This window comes from Cnephaeus nilssonii (assembly GCF_951640355.1).
Source record: "Cnephaeus nilssonii genome assembly, chromosome: 17".
NCBI lineage: Eukaryota > Metazoa > Chordata > Mammalia > Chiroptera > Vespertilionidae > Cnephaeus > Cnephaeus nilssonii.
Window position 1 is genome coordinate 32,964,047 of NC_137088.1, and position 20,641 is coordinate 32,984,687.

At 44.2% G+C, this 20,641-nt stretch overlaps 1 protein-coding gene across 2 annotated transcripts in view; it reads left to right on the forward strand.

The window, feature by feature from the left end:
- GRK7 (G protein-coupled receptor kinase 7) overlaps positions 1–20,641 on the forward strand; it is a 47,737-nt gene that overhangs the window by 7,416 nt on the left and 19,680 nt on the right. Inside the window, exons 2-4 of one of the 2 annotated variants that reach the window (XM_079794812.1) lie at positions 11,814–11,958; positions 13,202–13,957; positions 15,680–16,117. In XM_079794812.1, coding sequence (XP_079650938.1) covers positions 13,352–13,957; positions 15,680–16,117 — 1,044 coding nt within the window. In that variant the 5' untranslated portion in view covers positions 11,814–11,958; positions 13,202–13,351. Of the gene's footprint in view, positions 1–11,656; positions 11,959–12,675; positions 13,958–15,679; positions 16,118–20,641 lie in introns of those variants that run through there. The other variant, XM_079794811.1, reaches the window with a different exon arrangement.

Here is a 20,641-nt window from a genome sequence, read left to right on the forward strand (position 1 = left end):
ATGGAACTCCCATTTGACCCAGTAATCCCACTCCTGGGAATATATCCGAAGAAACTAGAAACACCAATTAGAAAGGATATATGCACCCCTATGTTCATAGCAGCACAATTCACCATAGCTAAGATTTGGAAACAGCCTAGGTGCCCGTCAGCAGATGACTGGATCAGAAAACTGTGGTACATCTACACAATGGAATACTATGCTGCCATAAAAAAGAAGGAATTCTCATCATTTGCAGCAACCTGGGAGGAATTGGAGAACATTATGTTAAGTGAAATAAGTCAGTCAATGAAAGAAAAATACCACATGATCTCACTCATTTATGGATAATAAAGAACATTATAATCTTGAACAAAAAGATAGATACAGAGACAGTAAAGCATCAAACAGACTGTCAAATTACAAGGGGAAGGTTAGGGAGAGGTGGGGGAGATAAGAGATCAATCAAAGGACTTGTATGCATGCATATAAGCATAACCAATGGATGCAAAACTCTGGGGGGTGGGGGCATATATGGGAGGGGGGTGTGGGGAGGGCAATGGTAAGATATGTACACATATAATACCTTAATAAAAAAATTGAAAAAAAAAAAAAAAAAAGAAATAAGAGGAAAGTAACTTATAATCATTTATATTTTAGTATGTAAATGCTTGGGTATAATTATATCTGAAGACTGTGTAAGTGATAATTCCATATAGACTGTTGTGATTCAGAAACACAAACATTTCTATTGATGATAAGACTTTTCCCCCTAAATTGGTGGATCGTACATAGTAAAGTTCTGAACAAATGTACAATCTTGATTTACATGTTAGTTGCATGTTTAGCAACAATGAATTTTAAAGCTATGCAAAAAAGTACCTTTTACTGTATAAAAAAATTAGGTTCTAGGTTCAGATCATCATAAACTGATTTTTCTACTACATGAATGGGCATTGGAACGTCACACAGGATGCTGAACTGTTTCTTCATGTGAGATTATCCCACATGTCGTAAGACTTTGAACTTCCCTGGCCCCCACCCACCAAATGCCAGGGGTGCCATCGATCGCTGTGCCACCCGAAAGAAAGCTCACGTTTCCAAAACATCCCCTTCAGAAGTTGTACTGGCTTATCTGGGAGCACGTTACAAGTGCTTGTACAGGCAATTAACTTACATACTTCATGCCACAGTCTATGAGAAACATCCTAAAATGATAGATACAAAATAAATCCTATAAAACCCTATGAAGGGTTCAGGTTTTTGAGTAGCTACTACCCTAAAAAGAGTTCAGAGAAGCAATTCTTGCTGATCTATGCACTCCTTTAGAGGTGGACAACTCCTAAGTTAGTCTTCAATGCGTAGGATATACACTGTTGGTGAACATTCACTCACTCAGCAGTCTTCTGGGTCTAAAGAATTAGCTCAAAATTACTTTATTTAATGAAGCTAATGTAGAAGCCATTAGGAACAGAAAAAACTGTTTAAGTGTTCCTATAGATGTTTAATAGACGTCTGATACGAAAGGTAACTATTTTTAAAATGCTTTGTTGCTTTTTAAGTTACTGCCCAGGGATGACTTCAGGTAATGCTTGGAAAAGAAAATTAGAAAATTTTCATGTTTACTTTAGTAAGCCCTTATTTAAAAAATATTTAAAGGAAAAATATTACTGATTGGATATAAGGAAAATTAGAATTAAAGTACAAATAGTTTTAAAATTTTGAGCTGCTTTATATTGAACATGTGAGTGATACATGAGAAATACTTGCATGGAAGTTCCTACTCTGCCATTTTTACATCATTCCATTTCTGTTAGGTTTTATTCAATGAAGTACATCTTACAGAAAAAGTATCTTCTCTGCATGTTGATACTCTGATACTCTAGAGCCAAAATACCTGGACTTGAATCCTAGTGCTACCATTTATTTGTGTGACCGTGAGCAAGTTATTTCACCTCTCCATACCTGAGTTTCCTCATGTACAATATCTACCTTACCAGATCATTTTGAGCACTGAAGACTAAATGGGTTATAAATACGCATGTAAAACTGAGAATGATTCCCAGTACATGGTAAGTGCTATTGTTATTCGTTTTTGGAAGCTCCTTTAATAGAATTGGCACTTTGAAAATAATGTTTTTAATTATGGGCTAAAGCACTCCTAACTGTTCTTAATAAGGATTTTATAAGAAGTTAATTGTAAACATGTTAGATTACTTGTAGCACTGAGCATCAGTGAAGGATGGTAATGAGGCTTTATTAACAACAACAAAAAAGAAATCGTTGCTTTTTTAATTATCCTGAGAAATTTAAACTGGAAAGATCTACTAGTAAATCTAATGCTCTTACCTAGCTATCTTATTTTGGCCATTGCTGCCTCAACATCTGCACAATATTCAGATTCTATCTTTTTTTTTAAATATATTTTTATTGATTTCAGAAAGGAAGGAAGAAGGAGAGAGAGAGAGAAACTTAAATGATGAGAGAGAATCTGATTGGCTGCCTCCTGCACACCCCTATTAGGGATCGAGCCTACAACCCAGGCACGTGCCCTGGACCTGGAATCAAACTGCGATCTCCTGGTTCATAGGTGAATGCTCAACCACTGAGCCACAGCAGCCAGGTTCAGCTTCTATAAAGGAATATGATCAGTCAACAGAATACTGCCTGATGTGGCCATATTTTCAACAATAGTTTAAAGAGCTGGATATTGGGCAACGGAATTGAAAAGACAGGTCACAAAAGAAGGCATACAAATAGGCAGTTAGTACATGAAAAGGTGCCTAACATTCCTCATCAGAAATGCAAGTTAAAGTCACAATGAAATACCTCTGATAACACCAAGTCTTGGTGAAGATCAGGAGGACCTGGAATTCTCTTAGATTGCTGGTGGGAATGAAAAATGGAACAGCCACTCTGGCAAACAGTAAGACAGTAAAAAGTTAAATATACATCTACTCTAAGACCCAACAATTCTATTCCTAGGTATTTGCCTAAGAGGAAAGAAAACATGTCTCAAGAAAACATAGACAAATATTCAAAACTGCTTTTTTTTCATATTTATAAAAGCCCCAAACTGGAAACAGCCCAAGTGTCTGTCAACAGAAGAATAGTGGTATATTCATAGAATGAAATACTACTCAGCAGTAAAATTTTAAAAAATAAAAAGAACAAACTACTGATAAATGCTATAACACAGATGAATCTCAAAACATTATGTTGAGCAAAAGAATGCAGGAATAAAAGAGTACTTAACGGTAGGATTTTGTTTATATGAAACTTAAGAACAGGCAAAAGGAATCGATAATCGATAGAAATAGAAGAATGGTTGCCTTTTGGTGAGAGCATTGAAGAGGGCACAAAAGCTTTTATTGGGAATGGAGATGTTCTATACATTGATTTGGGTGATAGTTACATGAGTATACGTTTGTCAAAACTCATCCAACTATACACTTAAGACCTCTACAGTTTATGTAAAATAAATCTGAGGGTTGTTTTTTTTTAAGAGATAGATTTTATCATTTAAGACCACAACCAACACTAGTTTACATTTGCTACTAAGTGGGGAATACAAGAAGATGCATTAATGGTTTATTAATGGTTGTTCCATTTGTCTTATTGTTCAACTCTTCACGAAAGCACTCAAATCAAAATAATTGTGTTTCTCATCTTGTTCTGGTCCCCTGGGGAGGTCATCTGAGAAAGCTCCTTGGAGTTCATTAGGAATGCTACATTTTCAAGAAGTTTATCAAAATGTAGAAGAAATAAGTAACGGAAGAGGTAACTTTTTTAAAGGAAAATTTTATTCATTCCAACTCTTCTAGAGCATTTTTCAGGGTTTTAAACGTACAAGGCAAACATTTTAGTATAGCCTGAAATTCCTCACTGAACTCTGAACTCGTAACCTTTCTAACGAGGCGTTTAAATCTTAAGGATAAAAGATAGGGAGTGGGGTCTTTCCCGTACATTATGCTTCACAGCCCTGAGGCTGTAGTGTGGGGTTTCTGTCGGACAGATGGCCCAGAACTGAGATCTTGTGAGTACAGACAGACAGCGAATAACACTCAGGAGTGCTGAAGTCCTCCCAACTCCATAGCCCTGCTGTTCGGTGCTCAGGTGGGTGTAAAGTAAATGGAGTCCCCACCCGCAGCCCTCAAACCCACCATCTAACCACGAAAACGCCTCAGGCCCTCCCAGCTCAGCGCAGGCCAAACCTCTGCCACCTCTGCCCACGTGGACCAGGTGGGGGAGCCCAAGTGCTCTGCATAAGACCTCCCACAACTCAGGGGTCCAGTGGTCTCAGTGGTCCAGGGCCAGCTCCAGCATCCTTTGTGCCCACTACAGGCCAGCACCCCTCCCTGCCCCAACACTCAGTCTGGCCACCATCTGCTTGAGACCATCAGCCTAATCCTGCCTTCATCTCAGTTAGGTCAGTCGGACAACACAAGAAAGGCAGGCTTTCCAGGTCACCTTGCTTTTTCTGAAATCTAATCACACTAGTTCTTTACATCTCCTTTTCTTCCTCCATCCCCCACTCCTCTCCAACTTCTGAAACCCTTCCTCTGATCATTATACCAACACAATTTCCTCCATCCTCCTCCTCCTTTGTAAATTCCCTTCTCTCTTATTCTCACTAACACTTGGTTCTCCCCTGAGAACAATGCTTTTTCTGCAACACTCCTGCTCCCCTCAGATCCCTGGACCTCGCAATGGGCAAGATGTCTTCATTTCTTTTCATTCCCCTAAAAACACTGCTCTAATCTCATGTCATTAGACCACCACTCACTACAGTCCTCTTGTAGCCCCACATTCACAGCCCTTCCTCCCATTAGGATGCTGGCTCTGTTCCCTCTCAGTCTCTCCATCACTACTCTTTGGTTAGTCTTGGTGATTTCAATATTCACAGAGATGATGCTTCTAATACTCTGGCCTCTCAATTCCCTGACCTCACTCCTCAGTGATCTGGTGCTCTCCACCCCTCTCTTGACCACTCACTCCCATGGTCTCATACCTTTGAACAAAACTCTTCCAAAGAATAGATTCTACTGGCTGTGTTTAATTTATCTCCTACGTTCTCTGTCGAACTGACTAGAACAGGGTTTCATCACACCGCTCCATTGAAACTTAAATATCAAATTCCCTAGTGACCTCCAAATTGCTTAAAAAAAAAACAAAAAACCCGTTACTTTTAATATTTTATTAAAATAGTATGTGTAACCCCTGTTAACCAAGGTACATGAACTTTGTCTCTCCCCGTCCCCTCCCCCACACGTAGCACAGCACAGTAGTGATTTCCAGCATCCTTCATCATGATAACCAACAGAAATATTTCAAGGTCAATTTTGCAACTAAAAACTAGACCTTGGAAAAATTTGGAAATAAACAAAACATAAAGCTCTCAAACAGACTTTTTTTGTCCTCCAGGAGAATAAATGCCAGGGTGCCACTCACCTGACTATACTGCTAGACGTTTGGTGGTTTTTTTCTTTGTGCACAGTACACCATTCCATCGTTAAGTATCCATTTTTATAAACATAAAAAATTTTCCCTCCATTTAATGTTCCTTTTCAGCTTCACACAACAACAACAATGCACAGTAAATAAAACTAACAACAATAGTTCTTTTGACCTGCCAGCAGCATTGCCACAGCAGATCACTGTCTTTTTAAAAAATATGTATTTTTTATTAATTTTTTTACAGAGAGGAAGGGAGAGAGTTAGAAACATCAATGAGGAAGAAACATCGATCAGCTGCCTCCTGCACACCCCCCACTGGGGATGTGCCTGCAACCAAGGTACATGCCCTTGACCGGAATCGAACCTGGGACCCTTCAGTCCGCAGGCCAATGCTCTATCCACTGAGCCAAACCAGTCAGGGCAGTCACTGTCTTTCCTGACCCCCCTCCTTTACTTGGCCGTAGGACACCCTCCTCTGCTGGCTTGCTTCCTTCTCCTCTGCACTTCTCACCTCCCCAGCTTCAAGGACTCGGCCCTTACAGTTCTTCCCTGCTCTCACCCCCAGAGCGTCCCACAGCTTTAAATGCCATTTACCTACTGGGTGACTCCCAGTGAGGATCTCCAGCCGAGGCCTCTTCCCTGGGCTCCAGCCCCAGAGATCCAGCAGACTACTTAAGAGCCGCATTGGGATGTCTCATAGGCAGTGCCAGCTGCACAGGTACAAGGCTGAGTTCTTCAGGGTCTCCACAGCCTGCTCTTCCAGAGGATGTCCGGCTGAGATGTGGGAAATTCATCCGTCCAGTGACGCAGGCCCCAGAACTTGGAATCAACCTTGTCCTCTTTCTTTCTGCCGCATCCCACATTCAACTCCTACGCAAACCCTCTTACCCCTCCACTGGCCTAGACTCCAAATGGATTTCTCTAGTTTTAACCTTCCCCGCTTCAGTCTAGGAACCTGTTAAAATTGTAGCAGAAACTCCCAGTGGCACCCCAGCTCTCCCAGCTGAGCCAGGAATGCAGGCACATGAGTCAGATGGGCAAGGAGCTGCACAATCAAAGCTCAGAATTATGGGAAATAATAAATCATTATTTTAGGTTTTGGGGTGGTTTATAATACCACAGTTTAATACATTACATATTTTGTTATTGACAGTCTCATCCACTAAAATGTCATCTCCATAAAGACAGGGATTTTTGTCTGTTTTTATTGTTGCATACCCTGTGCCTAGAACAGTGCCTGATCTATCTCTCTCTCTCTCTCTCTCTATCTCTATCTCTCTCTCTCTCTCTCTCTCTCTCTCTCTCTCTCTCTCTCTCTCTCTCTCTCTCTCCTTTGTGGGATGAATGAATAGACAAATGAAAGCCATGCCAGGAGAACTGTGTTGATTTTACTACTCAATTCTAGCTTTACTAATTCCCTTTTATACATCAAGTTCATTACTTGCAATGAATGATATTTAAATCTCACCAACTGAATCTGGTTTTCTCTAGCATAACACATGTCAGAGTCAGCCTTCTATTATGTTCCCTCCTATGTAGAGAAATAAGGCTTTCATCTCATTTGCTATTACCAAGTGACCCTAATGTTACTACTGCTTATTAAACTTGATGGTGTTTATATACTTTAAAGTATTTTTTAACGTAACTCCCCTCACCCCACTAGTGGACATTTAGTTGTGGTCTAATGCTTAATTTGTTCACTTTTCCTTATAATTCCCTTATTCTCTCAACTCTCAATTATTTTTATTCTTCACTGAATATGAAAAAAGAAAGTTTCAGAAGCAGACTTACCAAAATTTGTAGCAACCACTGAATACTTCTCCATTCCAGAATAGTCTTTTGTGTTCCAATGAAAATAACTTTGACTTTCATCCCCCTTTTTTTATTATAACCACAAGAAATTTTACAACTCATTCCCACATTTTCGTACATAGCAAAGGATATGCTTTGTGGACTTTATTTTGCTTTTTTTGTTGTTGTTGCTGTTGTTAGTACTGTATTGTTTGGTCTTCTCTAATAATCTTTTAGACTTCTTTAATAAAATCTACTTTCCAGAGAGCCATTTGAATAGATTTTTTAAGTCTCACTGTGTGGACACACGTTCTTTTGTACATCTGCCATAATACATTTGCAAATTGAACCTCTAGTCAGGAAGTATTTTCTGTTTTCTTCAAATATACCAATTAACTTTCTCTCTCAGCTACTGTGGCTCCTTGTTGAAGAATATCCTCTGTTATGGGTATGTAGTCATTATTAAAACAATTAGCGTCCTGTTTAAAGAGGAAGGTGTTTATGTTATGCCAGATTATGAATCCTAAGGTTCAATATTTATGAATTTAATTTATGATAAAAGCAAGAAACTTTAAACAGGTCTGCGGATTCTATGGTCCCAGTTAAAGCATTTGTAACTTCCATGTTATGTAGCCTCAAAGCAAAATTTTTCCTTGTGTATTCTTGGTATGGCTTTTAAGGAAGGTCAGAATTCCTGTTGATACAATCATTTTTCCTTTGAATGCATGGTAATTGTTTCAGTAGCAATTAGAGCTGAACTAGATGGGTAGTGTTATAACCATGGTACCACACCAACCTTAAAATTAGAAAATTTGCCATTTTGATAGTAAACAGAGCACAAGAATAATTTCTAAAGCCAATCCAGCTTCTTCCAGTCCAGACGGGACTCTTTTGACCCCATAGCTTTTCTGTGCCACAGGGGCAGTCCCCAGTGAGAAACGCCCTTCACTGAAGAGGGGAACCCCAAGTTCCTAGTCCAAACCTGGCACTTTTTTTTCTGGTATCAATTTTCTTCATGTACAGTAAGAGCTTAGACTGGTCAACACTAACGTTACGTATGTTGTATTTAACTCCGTCTATGACTGTTGGATAATGTTTGAAGTAAAAAAGAACATGCTTGGCTTGGCCTGTGTGGCTCAGTAGTTGAGTGTTGACCCATGAACCAAGAGGTCACAGGTTCGATTCCAGGTCAGGGCACATGGCCCAGTTGTGGGCTCAATCCCCAGTAGGGGGTGTGCAGGAGGCAGCTGATCAATGCTTCTCTCTCATCTTTGATGTTTCTATGTCTCCCTCTCCCTACCACTCTCTGAAATCAATAAAAACATGTTAAATAAAACGAAGTCAAAACTTTAAAAAGAAAATGCTTGGCAGACTAATATTACTAGATTTGCTATTTAAAAGATCATCCATCTCTGTCGAAGATGGGTTTGATCTAAAGAAAGAGTAGGGGCAGAGAGACCATGAAAACATGCTTATAATAATTAAAAACGTGCTGGCTACCATCTTCTCTACAGCATGCCTCTCTCATTTTCAGTTGAAAACGGGAAATCTGTAAGTTTCTGGAAAATATTTCCATTCCTAATATGAAAGCTCCTTTCATTGAAGGATTTTAAGGAAAATGCTTGGTTTAAACGGACACTTCCTGACAGCTAGAAATTCATTGCTCCCTCCTCAATGCTCCCATTGGATGTGGTGCCTCCTTCTATGATGGCCTCTAACCACGGGCTATCACGGTTATTATGCTAAATGGAGTGACCAAACAAAACCCTGGCCCCCACACGCAACCTCTTGCTATAATTGGAGAGCAGCCCCTTAGTCCAAAAGCCCTTCACCTGGGCTTTGAACGCCGCTGTCTTCGCAGGAACCTTATGCCTGTGTTCTCACAGGGTAACCTTGCCCTCTACACTGGGTCCTGCTACCAGCTTTCCACAGGCTACCATTAATACGCCCGTGGCTGCTCCCTCCTCTTCACAGCCAAACTTCCTCTGGTGCAATCCGCACTCTTTCATCTTTCTTCCCTCTTGAACCCACTCCAATTAGGCTTACAACCCCATGACGCCGCCAAAACTATTCAACAGACTCGCCTGGTCATTCATCATTTCTTTGTCTTCATCTTGTGCTTGAAAACTAAATTTTTGTGAGAAAAATTATGTGACCATATGGAAACAATAGTCTAAAATGCATCTAGCTCCATGTCTTCTCTGTTTAGTATTCAAAAAATTTTAACCAACAAGACATCCTTGATTTCATCGAATTATGAAAATATAAAGTGTGGTCTGCTATTGTTGGAAGGATAAAAACCCTTAGCTTTTTCTTTGAGTACTTGTCTTCCACTGAAAGAAAAAAGAAAAATCTTTACTATGGAAGAATTTAAATCAGAAGTTGAAGAATCATCTGGGTTCATTGGATGTCTTAATGCTAGCATTAATATGTTAGTCTGCTTCAGAACTTACACTGCTCAAATATCTTGTTTCTGAGATCATATAATATTGAGTTATATTATTTCATAATTCTTTCTTTTTGTTTTGTTTTGTTAATCCTCACCTGAGGATATTTTTCCTTTGATTTTTAGAGAGAGTGGAAGGGAGGGAGAGAGACACAGAGAAAAAAACGTCGATGTGAAAGAGACACATTGATTGGTTGCCTCCCACACAGGCTCTGGGGCCCAGGGATCAAGCCTGCAACCGAGGTACATGCCCCTGACCGGAATCGAACCCCGGGACCCTTCAGTCCGCAGGCTGATGCTCTATCCACTGAGCAAACTGGCTAGGGCTATTTTATAATTCTTGATCCTCAAATAGATGTGCTGTTGGACCGTGCAGAGAATTGTGCATTGTAAAAGAAGGTCATGCTCTTACTAGAAACCTTGCTTTACTGTTTTCCTTCTTCTAGGATGTATTTTCAAAACTTAAAATCCTTAGAAAGGGAAGCAAATTAAGCATACCCTAATTCTAATCATTAACCTAAACTTTTTATGTTCTTTTTGTTTCAAATGTTGAATGACATCAGAGCATTGTAAACTTTGAGGACATACACATCACAGATAATGCTTTACACCTCATGATGCAAAATCTCACGGAAGATCTGGGCAAAGAGCATTTTTTTTCTCTAGCTTACAAAATTAGTCATAAAAGATACTAAGATATTTTTGTTGTTTTCTCCTATCATAAGTTTATTTTCTTCTTTCAAAATGAAATATCTCCTCTTTTCCCTCTGTGTGTGGGTGTGTGTGTATAGTAAATCATTTAGTTGCAATAGTTCGTTGTTAGAAATCTTGCATGTTGAGTAATCCGATCTGCCTGTCTTCCAGTTCCACCAGACCCCACAGCTTTCCAAGCTCATGCGAAATTCTGAGTTGGCTGCTCTCTGCTGGGTGGACATTGGACAGAGGAACCCAACTTCCTCCACATTGCTTAGGTCGCCCCTGACTCCAATCTGCATCAGAAAAACGTTTGAATCAGGTTTTGATGATTGTAGTAATCATTTAAAAGCTAATACTTTACTATCACTCCGTTGTGCTAGGCACTATTTGGCATGGACTTCCCTCAAGAACTTACTCTGTTATTTTCTCTGTTTTCAGTTCATGAGACTGAGGCTCAGAGAAGTTAAGTAACATGCTGGAGATCACACAGCTAGGACTTGCTAGCAACTTTCTCAGCTTTCCCAAGCAGTGCTGAAGTTAGTTCTCGTAACCATCTGGCCACATCTCCAAGCCAGGATTCCTGGCACTGTTCCCCATTGGTGCAGGGTATCCTGACTGTGCCCAGCCCTTGGCTCTGCTTCTAAGCTAAGAACTCAGTGCTGTTCTTTAATTGGATCGACAATGGCCGTTTCATTAAGTTGGGACTTCAACCCTAATTGTTAGCAACCACATAAAGTGTTCCATTTTAAATAGACCTCTTTTTTCCCCGGTGGCTAAGACTTTAAAATAATGATTCTCTATTCACAATTGCCAGAAGGCAACAAATAGTCATTTTTTAACGTCTCAATTTTGTGTTCAAATATTATCTAAATTTTGTTCTCATTAGTCAGATCATTTTCAATGACTACGTGAGTGTGTTGTTGTTTTTCACCCAGATGGTCTTTGCTATCACTAATTAGAATACAAACAAAAATAAGACAAACTTCCTCTTATTTATGAATGATAAAGCTACCAAAAGGAGGGTTAAGTCTGAGCTGTTTAATAAGGCAGCCGCTGCCCACATGTGGCTACTGAGCATCTGACATGTGGCTGGCTCGAATTGAGATGTGTGGTTCGAGTAAAATACAAAGCAGATTCCAAACACTCGGAACACGGAACAGGCTGTACAGTAGCCCATTAGCAACGTTTACATCAGTCACATGTTGAAATGATAGTATCTCGTGCTATATAAAATGCATTATTAAAGTCCATTTCACTTGTTTCTTTTTACCTTTCTCATGTGGCTACTAGAAAATCTTGAATTCCATCTGTGGTTCTGCATGTCCCTATTGAACAAGACTGGGACCAAGAACGTATTTGTGTGAGTGGAGTCAAGCGGTAGCATATATATTCATCAGTGAAAAGCATACTTTTTTTTCAGTGACAATTCTACCTTTTTCTCAAGGTTCTGTCGGACTGTCACTGTATCCCTAAGGACCGAGAAAGGGCATCTCCTCCTCTGGAGAGATTCTCAGACTGACGTTTCACTACTCGGAAATGTGGACCCGGGGTGACACGTCAAGAACAAAGAAAGTACCAGCATCTCTTGGGTGGGTTTCAGAGCGCCCAGCACGGTTCCGAGCAGCGGTCACTGGCGCCCCTCTCTGCCATGGGGAAGACGGTTCCCAGCGCAGCGGTGCGGAGCCAAAGGGCACCCACGAGTTCATTACATAATTCTTGGTCGCATGTGGCCAAGTGTGGGTCTGTGCTGGGCCACGGTCTGCAGGCTCTGCCACGCAGACTGGGGCGTCACCGTGATGTTTTGACAGAGCGTGTGCTAGAGGCTGTTTGTTTGGAGAAAAACTCTCTCTCTCTCTCTCTCTCTCTCTCTCTCTCCCCCCCTCCCCCCACCCCCTTTTAAGCACTTTGGCATAATACTGAATGACTGTTTTCAAGCCTTCCTTCATGGAGAAAAAGCCCGAGTATTCTTTCCCTGTAGGACACAAGTGTTATTTTTGGAGCAGAGGTTCTTAGCCTGATCTCTGTCTAAACCAATTTCCGTTCTTGTGAGGTCGTGGTCTGGGGCGGCTCTGAGCGATCTCGGTGGAGGGACGCTTCCTGGCTCCTCGAGGGAGGTGGGCAGAGATGCTGAGGGGCCCCCCTGAAACTTGCCTACCCGGGCCTCGCGTACAGGTTCCCGTGCGCTCAGATTGTGCCCCAGGAACAGTCTTGGCCCCGTGTGGGAACTGGTGTGCTCTTCCTGCTTGTGTCACTTGGTGGGATGTTTGGGGTGAAGGTGACTCCCCCTTTTTAACCCGATACTGTAGGTCACAGACTCCTCAGAACTGAGAGAGCCACAGCTGGACAACCTCTGCAGACCACTGAGGGTGGGGGCTGTGGGAGAGCACAGCCCACGGAGAGGCCACGAGTCCCCAAGGGCCTCCAGGGACAGGTTTCAGGACCCTGAGTCCGGAGCATCCTCTCTGTAGCCGCTCTGCCGCAGGCTGCCGGTCACCAGGAGGAAACGCTCTCCAGCTTCTCGCAGCTCCTCTTCCTGACCTGACATTCCGGGGGTGACAGAGCTTGAGGCTGCTAGGAAGCATGTGAAATTAGAAACAGCTGAAAACACCCACGTGGCACCACCTCCCTCCGACTCCCTTCCTTTGGAAATTGGTTGCTGTGTGATGGGGGAGCAGGTGTGCACAGAGGAAGGCCAGGTAATGCCCAAGGAGCCTCTGCAGGCGTCTCAGGCTGCCACGGCCTCCGAGGACAGGAGGCACCTGCCATGTGTCCTTCCCTGACCAGCTATACATAGCCAGCAAAGCCTCTTACCCGGGAAACCTCTCTCTGCAGCCCCCACATTCCCACCCGCAGACCAGAGGCCTCCCTGCGAATCCCGCGCGAGTTACTGCACCTGGGAGCCCAAACCAGCCAGCGGGCGGCCGGACCTGGCCGAGTCCCCCGCAGCCCTCCACCCTGCCTTGCCTTTCCCTGCGCTCAGCCATGGTGGACATGGGGGGCCTGGACAACCTGATGGCCAACACGGCCTACCTGCAGGCCCGGAAGACGTCGGAGGGAGACAGCCGGGAGCTGCAGCGGCGGCGCCGGAGCCTGGCACTGCCCGGGCCGCAGAGCTGCGCCCCGCTCCGCCAGGCGCTGCCCCCTGACTTCCACAGCCTGTGCGAGCAGCAGCCCGTCGGCCGCCGCCTCTTTCGGGACTTCCTGGCCACGGTGCCCCGGTACCGAGAGGCCATGGCCTTCGTGGAGCAGGTGCAGAGCTGGGAGCTGGCGGAGGGCCCGGCCAAGGGCGGCAGGCTGCAGGCGCTGGTGGCCGCTGCTGGCGGCCCTGCCCCCGGGCACCCACCCGCCTTCCTCAGCCCGGCTCTGAGCGCCAGGTGCCTGGCGGCCACTACTGAGGACGAGCGGGCAGCCCTGGTGGCGCTGGCCCGGGCGGAGGCCATGGCCTTCCTGCAGGGCCAGCCCTTCAGGGACTTCCTGGCCAGCCCCTTCTACGACCAGTTTCTGCGCTGGAAGGTCTTTGAGATGCAGCCCGTGTCGGACAAGTACTTCACCGAGTTCCGCGTGCTGGGGAAAGGCGGCTTCGGGGAGGTAAGCGTCTCAGAACAGCCAGGTTGGAAGCTGAAAGATACTGCATAAAAGGGGTTTGTTTTGTTTTGCTTTTTTTCTTCTTCTTTAATTTCAAGGGAACTTCCTTAAAACTCATTTCATGCCACCTGGGGCGAATTCCTAGCACGCGCTCACCTCTCCTTCCTCGTCACTGTGTGAAATAAAATGAGATGGCTAGGAAAGCCAAATAAAATGTGGAACTGGCCAAGAATCTTTTTCTTGGGGTCCACACCAGGCACCCCCTGCAGTGCCCCCCAGAAATTATGGAGAATGGCAGCAGGTGATGGGGAGCCCCTTTTCCCCTTAGTGGTGGTGGTGGGGCGGGGTGGGGAGGGGAATTTGAGACAAACTGCAGAGATCTGAGAAAACACTCATCTTGCCGAAACCAGTTTGGCTCAGTGGATAGAGCGTCGGTCTGCGGGCTGAGAGGTCCCAGGTTCAATTCCGGTCAAGGGCATGTACCTTGGTTGCAGGCACATCCCCAGTAAGGGGTGCGCAGAAGGCCGCTGATCGATGTTTCTCTCTCATCGATGTTTCTAACTATCCCTCGCCCTTCCTCTCTGTAAAAAATCAATAAAACATATTTTTTTTTTAAAAAAAGAAAACACTCATCTCAAGGTAAAGTGGAGAATTCATTGTGCACCACTGCTGTGCTCAGCTCTTTCTTTTTTTTAAGTAGAAAAAAAATTTTTTTGAGGTAAAATTCACATGAGATTAAAATTAACCATTAACCATTTATGAGGTAAAATCACATAACAAAATTAACCATTAACCATTTTGAAGTGTACAATTCAGTAGCATTCAGTACATTACAATGTTGTATAACCATCACCCTACAAGACATTTCCATCCTTCCTGTCACTCCCCCCCCCCCTCCTCCCTGTCCCTGGCAACAGCTGGTCTGCTTTCTGTCTCTGTGGGTGTGCCTATCCTAATGTTTCATGTACATGGAATCAGTCAGTCTGCAACCTTTGGTGTCTGGCTGCTTTCACTGGGCATAACTTTTGGAGGTTCATTCATGTTGTAGCATGTATTATTCCTTTCCAGGGCTGGGTAACATGCTATTGCACGGGTATGTTACATTTCCTTTATCCAGTCACCCATTGGTGGGCTCCTGGGTTGTTTCCACCTTCTGGCTGTTGTGAACAGGACCACTATGAGCACTTTTGGAGGAACCACCCAACGTTTATATTCTACATTCCCACCAGCAATGCACGAGGGTGCCAGTGTCTTCGCATCCTCACCAACACTTGTTGTTTCCCCTTTTTTCAGTGCAGTGGGGTGAAGTGGTACCTCATTGTGGCCCCAGCTCTTCCTGGAAGAACATTTCTCAGTTACAGCTTCTCTTTTCTCAGATGCCTGCCGTCTGTTCACTTTGGCTGATTTCTACCCCTCCACATTCCATATCCTCCCCCCACCCCTCCAGTGCGTTCTACTTCTACTTCTTTTTTTAAAAAATATATTTTATTGATTTTTTTATGGAGAAGAAGGGAGAGGGATAGAGAGCTAGAAACATTGATGAGAGAGAAACATCGATCAGCTGCCTCCTGCACATACTGAGGATGCGCCCGCAACCAAGGTATATGCCCTTGACCGGAATCAAACCTGGGACCCTTCAGTCTGTAGGCCGACACTCTACCCACTGAGCCAAACCGGTTAGGGCTACTTCTGCTTCTTCCTCTCCCTCTCTTTCCCTCCTTTTAGGTATGTGCTGTCCAGGTGAAAAACACTGGTAAGATGTATGCCTGTAAGAAGCTGGACAAGAAGCGGCTGAAGAAGAAACACGGTGAGAACATGGCTCTCTTGGAAAAGGAGATCTTGGAGAGGATCAGCAGCCCTTTCGTTGTCTCTCTGGCCTATGCCTTTGAGAGCAAGTCCCACCTCTGCCTGGTCATGAGCCTGATGAACGGGGGAGACCTCAAGTTCCACATCTACAGCGTGGGCACCCGCGGCCTGGCCATGAGCAGGGTGGTCTTCTACTCGGCCCAGATGACCTGTGGGGTGCTGCACCTGCACTCCCTCGGCATCGTCTACCGGGACCTGAAGCCGGAGAACGTGCTCCTGGACGACGTCGGCAACTGCAGGCTGTCCGACCTGGGGCTGGCCGTGCGGATCCAGGATGGCAGGCCTGTCACCCAGAAGGTGAGTGGCTCTCCCTCTGCCCGTAGGGTGGGGCACAGAGTTGGAGAGGAGAGGGCTCTTCTATTCCCAGGGCAAACAGAGCCTTGGACTTAATTCTTCTCATTTCCTTTTTCCTAAAGCCCTCAGGTTGTCGTCTTGCCTAAGTGGAGTGGTGTAAGAGGATTAGCTTAGCTGGTTACTTGGGGGCTACTTAGCTCTCCTCTCGATGGAGGCTGAGGGGAGCCTTCTTGGTGAGTGGGAGATAGTCCATGCTGAATCTAATGTCAGGGCCTGCGTTCCTTCCACTGATAACCAACTTCCTGGAGCCATGTTCCTGAGTCAATAGAGCCTTAGTTTTCTTCTCTGGAAAATGAGGGGCTGGGCCCTAAAATTCCAGGGACTGGACCCTAAAATCCAGAATTTTTGCAGGTAAACTTCAATAGGATGAGACAAAGAAAAAGAAGAAACCCCTAGCTCTTAGCGTGTTGAATTAAATATGGCCTTGTCTGTTGAGTGTGGAATGGGGGAATGTTTTATATTACATGAAGATGAAATTTGAACTGAAGTATATAAAAGAGAACAAAGGCAACTGATGTGTACTAGTATTTTGATCAATTTTGGAGAAAGTGGCTTGCAGAGAATTCTTTGATTAAAAAGAGAATTAGCCCTGGCCAGCAGTTAGAGCATTGGCCTGCACACCTTTCAGGTTTGATTCCTAGTCACACCTTTCAGGTTTGATTCCTAGTCAAGGGCATGTACCTCAGTTGCAGGGTCAACCTGTACCCCCAATTGGGACAAGTGCGGGAGGCAGCCAATCAATGTGTCTTCTCACATTGATGTTTCTCCTCTCTCTCCCTCTTCCCACCTCCCCTCCCTTTCACTCTCTCTAAAAATCAATGGAAAAAATATCCTCACTCCTTGTATGAGGATTTTAAAAAGGGGAGTGGGAAATCCTATATAATAAAACCCTAATATGCAAATCGACTGAATGGCAGAACATCCAGTCGCTATGACACGCACTGATCACCAGGGGGCAGACGCTCAATGCAGGAGCTGCCCCCTGGTGGTCAGTGCGCCCCCACAGGGGGAGCGCCGCTCAGCCAGAAGCTGGGCTCATGGCTGGCGAGCGCAGCAGTGGTGGTAGGAGCTCTCCTGCCTCTGCTGTAGGTGGGCGGTAAGGAGCGAGAGCCCTGGACTGCAATAGGGATGTCTGACTGCTGGCTTAAGGCCTAAGGCCTTAAGGCCTGTCTGATCAGGCCTAAGCCAGCAGTCAGACATCCCCTGAGGGGTCCCAGACTGTGAGAGGGTGCAGGCCAGGCTGAGGGACACCCCTCCCCCAGTGTACAAATTTTGTGCACTGGACTTCTAGTTATATGTAATTAAGCAATTTTGTTAAGTAAACAATACAAAGTCTCTGGAATTCTGACAGGTCTTTACCACTGAGTTTCTGTGAATAAAGGTGGGAGATTCCCCAGGAAGACAAGGGCTCAAGGCGCATTTTAAAATATTCTATTAAAACTTTGTTTTTGCACAGTTCATAGTTTATGAGGCAGAGAAAACAGTCAGGCAAGGAAGTGAGAAAAATCATGGCAAGTTTTAGAAACTGCAGGTCATTGACTGTATGTGGCTGTAAGGTTTTGACAAGATGTGTAGGACTTAGTATCATTCAAGGGTGTTGGAATGCTTTACTGTGAGAACAAGAAGCCATTGTAGGGTTTTAAGAAGGAGAATGACATGAGTCAATTTACATGTTTAAAAGACCAATTTGGAAGGTAGATGAGAGTCAGAGAAGCAAGTCAAGGCCCAAGAAGGGATGATGAAGGCCTACATAAGCCAGTAGGACTGAAGCAGTGGCTGTAAATTGGAGGTGTTGGAAAGAGACCTGGTGGGACTTCAGGGTGAGGGACGGGGGTGGGGGGGGGTGTGTGTGCGGGGTCTCTAGCTCCAGTGACCAGAAGGAGGAGCAGAACTGTGGGAAGCTGGTCAGTTCAACTGTGATTGTATTGCATATGAGGCACCTGTGTGACAGGCGGGTGGAGATGTTCCTTCACAATTCCCAGGGAAGACCCTCAATGGATAACTTAGGTCACATGCCCAACCAAAACCAATTCCACTGACCAGGATGAGATCGATCACTGCTGTTCCCAGGAGCCAGAGAGAAGGTCTGCCCATCTAAATCTCGTGAACTGACAACAGAGAAATGCATTCTCCAAGGGAAAATCAGGAAGGAAAAGAATGGAAAGGAAGTAAATGTCAGTTAGGCAAAAACAGTGGGTGCCTCTAAAAATTGCTGTTACCTCAATGGTTTAAAAAGTTCAGAAGCTTTCTGACCTCTTAATCAAGGAGTAATGGGCTCTAGATCCTTTACAAAAGCTTCTATGAGATAGGGACCAGTATTAGCTCCATTTTACAGATGGAAAAATTGAGCCCAACTGGCGTGGCTCAGTGCTTGAATGTCAGCCTATGAACCAGGAGGTCACAGTTCGATTCCTGGTCAGAGCACATGCCCGGGTTGTGGGCTTGATCCCCAGTGAGTGCGTGCAGGAGGCAGCCAATCAATGATTCTCTCTCAGCATTGATGTTTCTATCTCTCCCTCCTTCTACCTTTCTTTCTGAAATCAATAAAAACACTTCTTTTTTAAAGAAAGAAAAATTGAGACTCAGAGAGGTTAAGTTACTCACCCAAAGCCACATCACTAATATGTGATAGGAACCAGATATGTCAGATCAAGAGCACTTACAGTTTTGACTCCACCTTGTTAAGTTCCCACACAGGGCAGACGTGGCCTATGTGGTCTTTAATGCTGTAAAAGGCTCTCCACTCTGGAAAATTCAGACAGAATAAGTGCACATGATGGCATTAGCATCTCTCCCTCAGTCTGGTCTGATATGGACACCAACCACAAGCCTAGTTGAACCACTGACAGAGTTAAGACTTCAGAAGACTAGCACCCCCACCTGTGTCTCAGAGCTAGCCTCCCACACAGCGACACAATATCATTAAACGTGGTCCCAGCCACTGCCTAAACTCACTTGTAATAAATGTGGTAAGCACCCCTGCCTGTTCTCAGCTTACAGTCTACATGCACATAATAAAACGAACTCATAGCACCTTTTAGAGACTCTAGGAAAATATCATGGGAACATTGGGCAGCGGGGCTCATGCTGGGTCTTTCCAGATTCAGCATTCAATGTGGGCAACAGTGACCTTCAGATTTTATGGAACGTGGCTCCTTAGAGCTTGTTATTTAGTCAAGACTGGACATGAAGTTAGAATAATGACCCAAAAGCTTTTCCACGTTTGGTTACCTCGTTCTGCCTTAAAGCCTCTGACCAACTCCTTACATTCAAAAGGATAGTGGGTGACAGAGGCTGGGCATTAGTATCTTTTTCTTTTTTTAAAAAAATATATTTTAATGATTTTTTACAGAGAGAAACATGTTATAGAGAAACATCGATCAGCTGCCTCCTGCACACTCCCTACTGGGGATGTGCCCACAACCAAGGTACATGCCCTTGATCGGAATCGAACCTGGGACCCTTCAGTCCACAGGCCGATGCTCTATCCACTGAGCCAAACCGGTTAGGGCTGGGCATTATTCTCTTTATTTTTAAGCCTTTATTATACTGAACACAATGCTAGAGACACACTGAGTAAGTGATCTTTAAGAGATTTCTGAATATATCATCAGAAGTTAACACCTACAGACACCACAACCATTATGATCCTGCTCCAAATTTTTTTCTTTTTGAAATTTATTTCCGAGTAACAGTTTAAGAGCCACACAGGAGAGGCATTCTGGTTACTTCATGGTCTCCACCAAAATTATAACAACCATCATTAACTAAATTCAGTTCCTACAAACTTTTTTTACAAACTGATTTTAGAGATCAAGAGGAAGGGAGAGACAGCGATTTGTTGTTCCACTTATTTATGCATCCATTGGTTAGTTCCTGTATGTGCCCTGACCATGGATCAAACCTGAAATCTTGGCATATTAGGACGATGCTCTAACCCGGTGGTCGGCAAACTCATTAGTCAACAGAGCCAAATATTAACAGTACAACGATTGAAATTTCTTTTGAGAGCCAAATTTTTTAAACTTAAACTTCTTCTAACGCCACTTCTTCAAAATAGACTCACCCAGGCCGTGGTATTTTGTGGAAGAGCCACACTCAAGGGGCCAAAGAGCCGCATGTGGCTTGTGAGCCGCAGTTTGCCGACCACGGCTCTAACCAATTGAGTTACCCAGCCAGGGCCAAGAAACTGGACCACTACAAAAACTTCCAGTCTAGCCCGGCCAGCGTGGCTCAGTGGTTGAGCATCAACCTATGAACCAGGAGATCACAGTTTAATTTCCGGTCAGGGTATATGCCTGGGTTGCTGGCTCGATCTCCCGTGTGGGGTGTGCAGGAGGCAACTGATTGATGATTCTCTCTCATCATTGATGTTTCTATCTCTCCCTCCCTCTCCCTTCCTCTCTGAAATATATATATATATATATATTAGAAGAAGAAAAACCTTCAAGTCCATTTTCAAAGTAT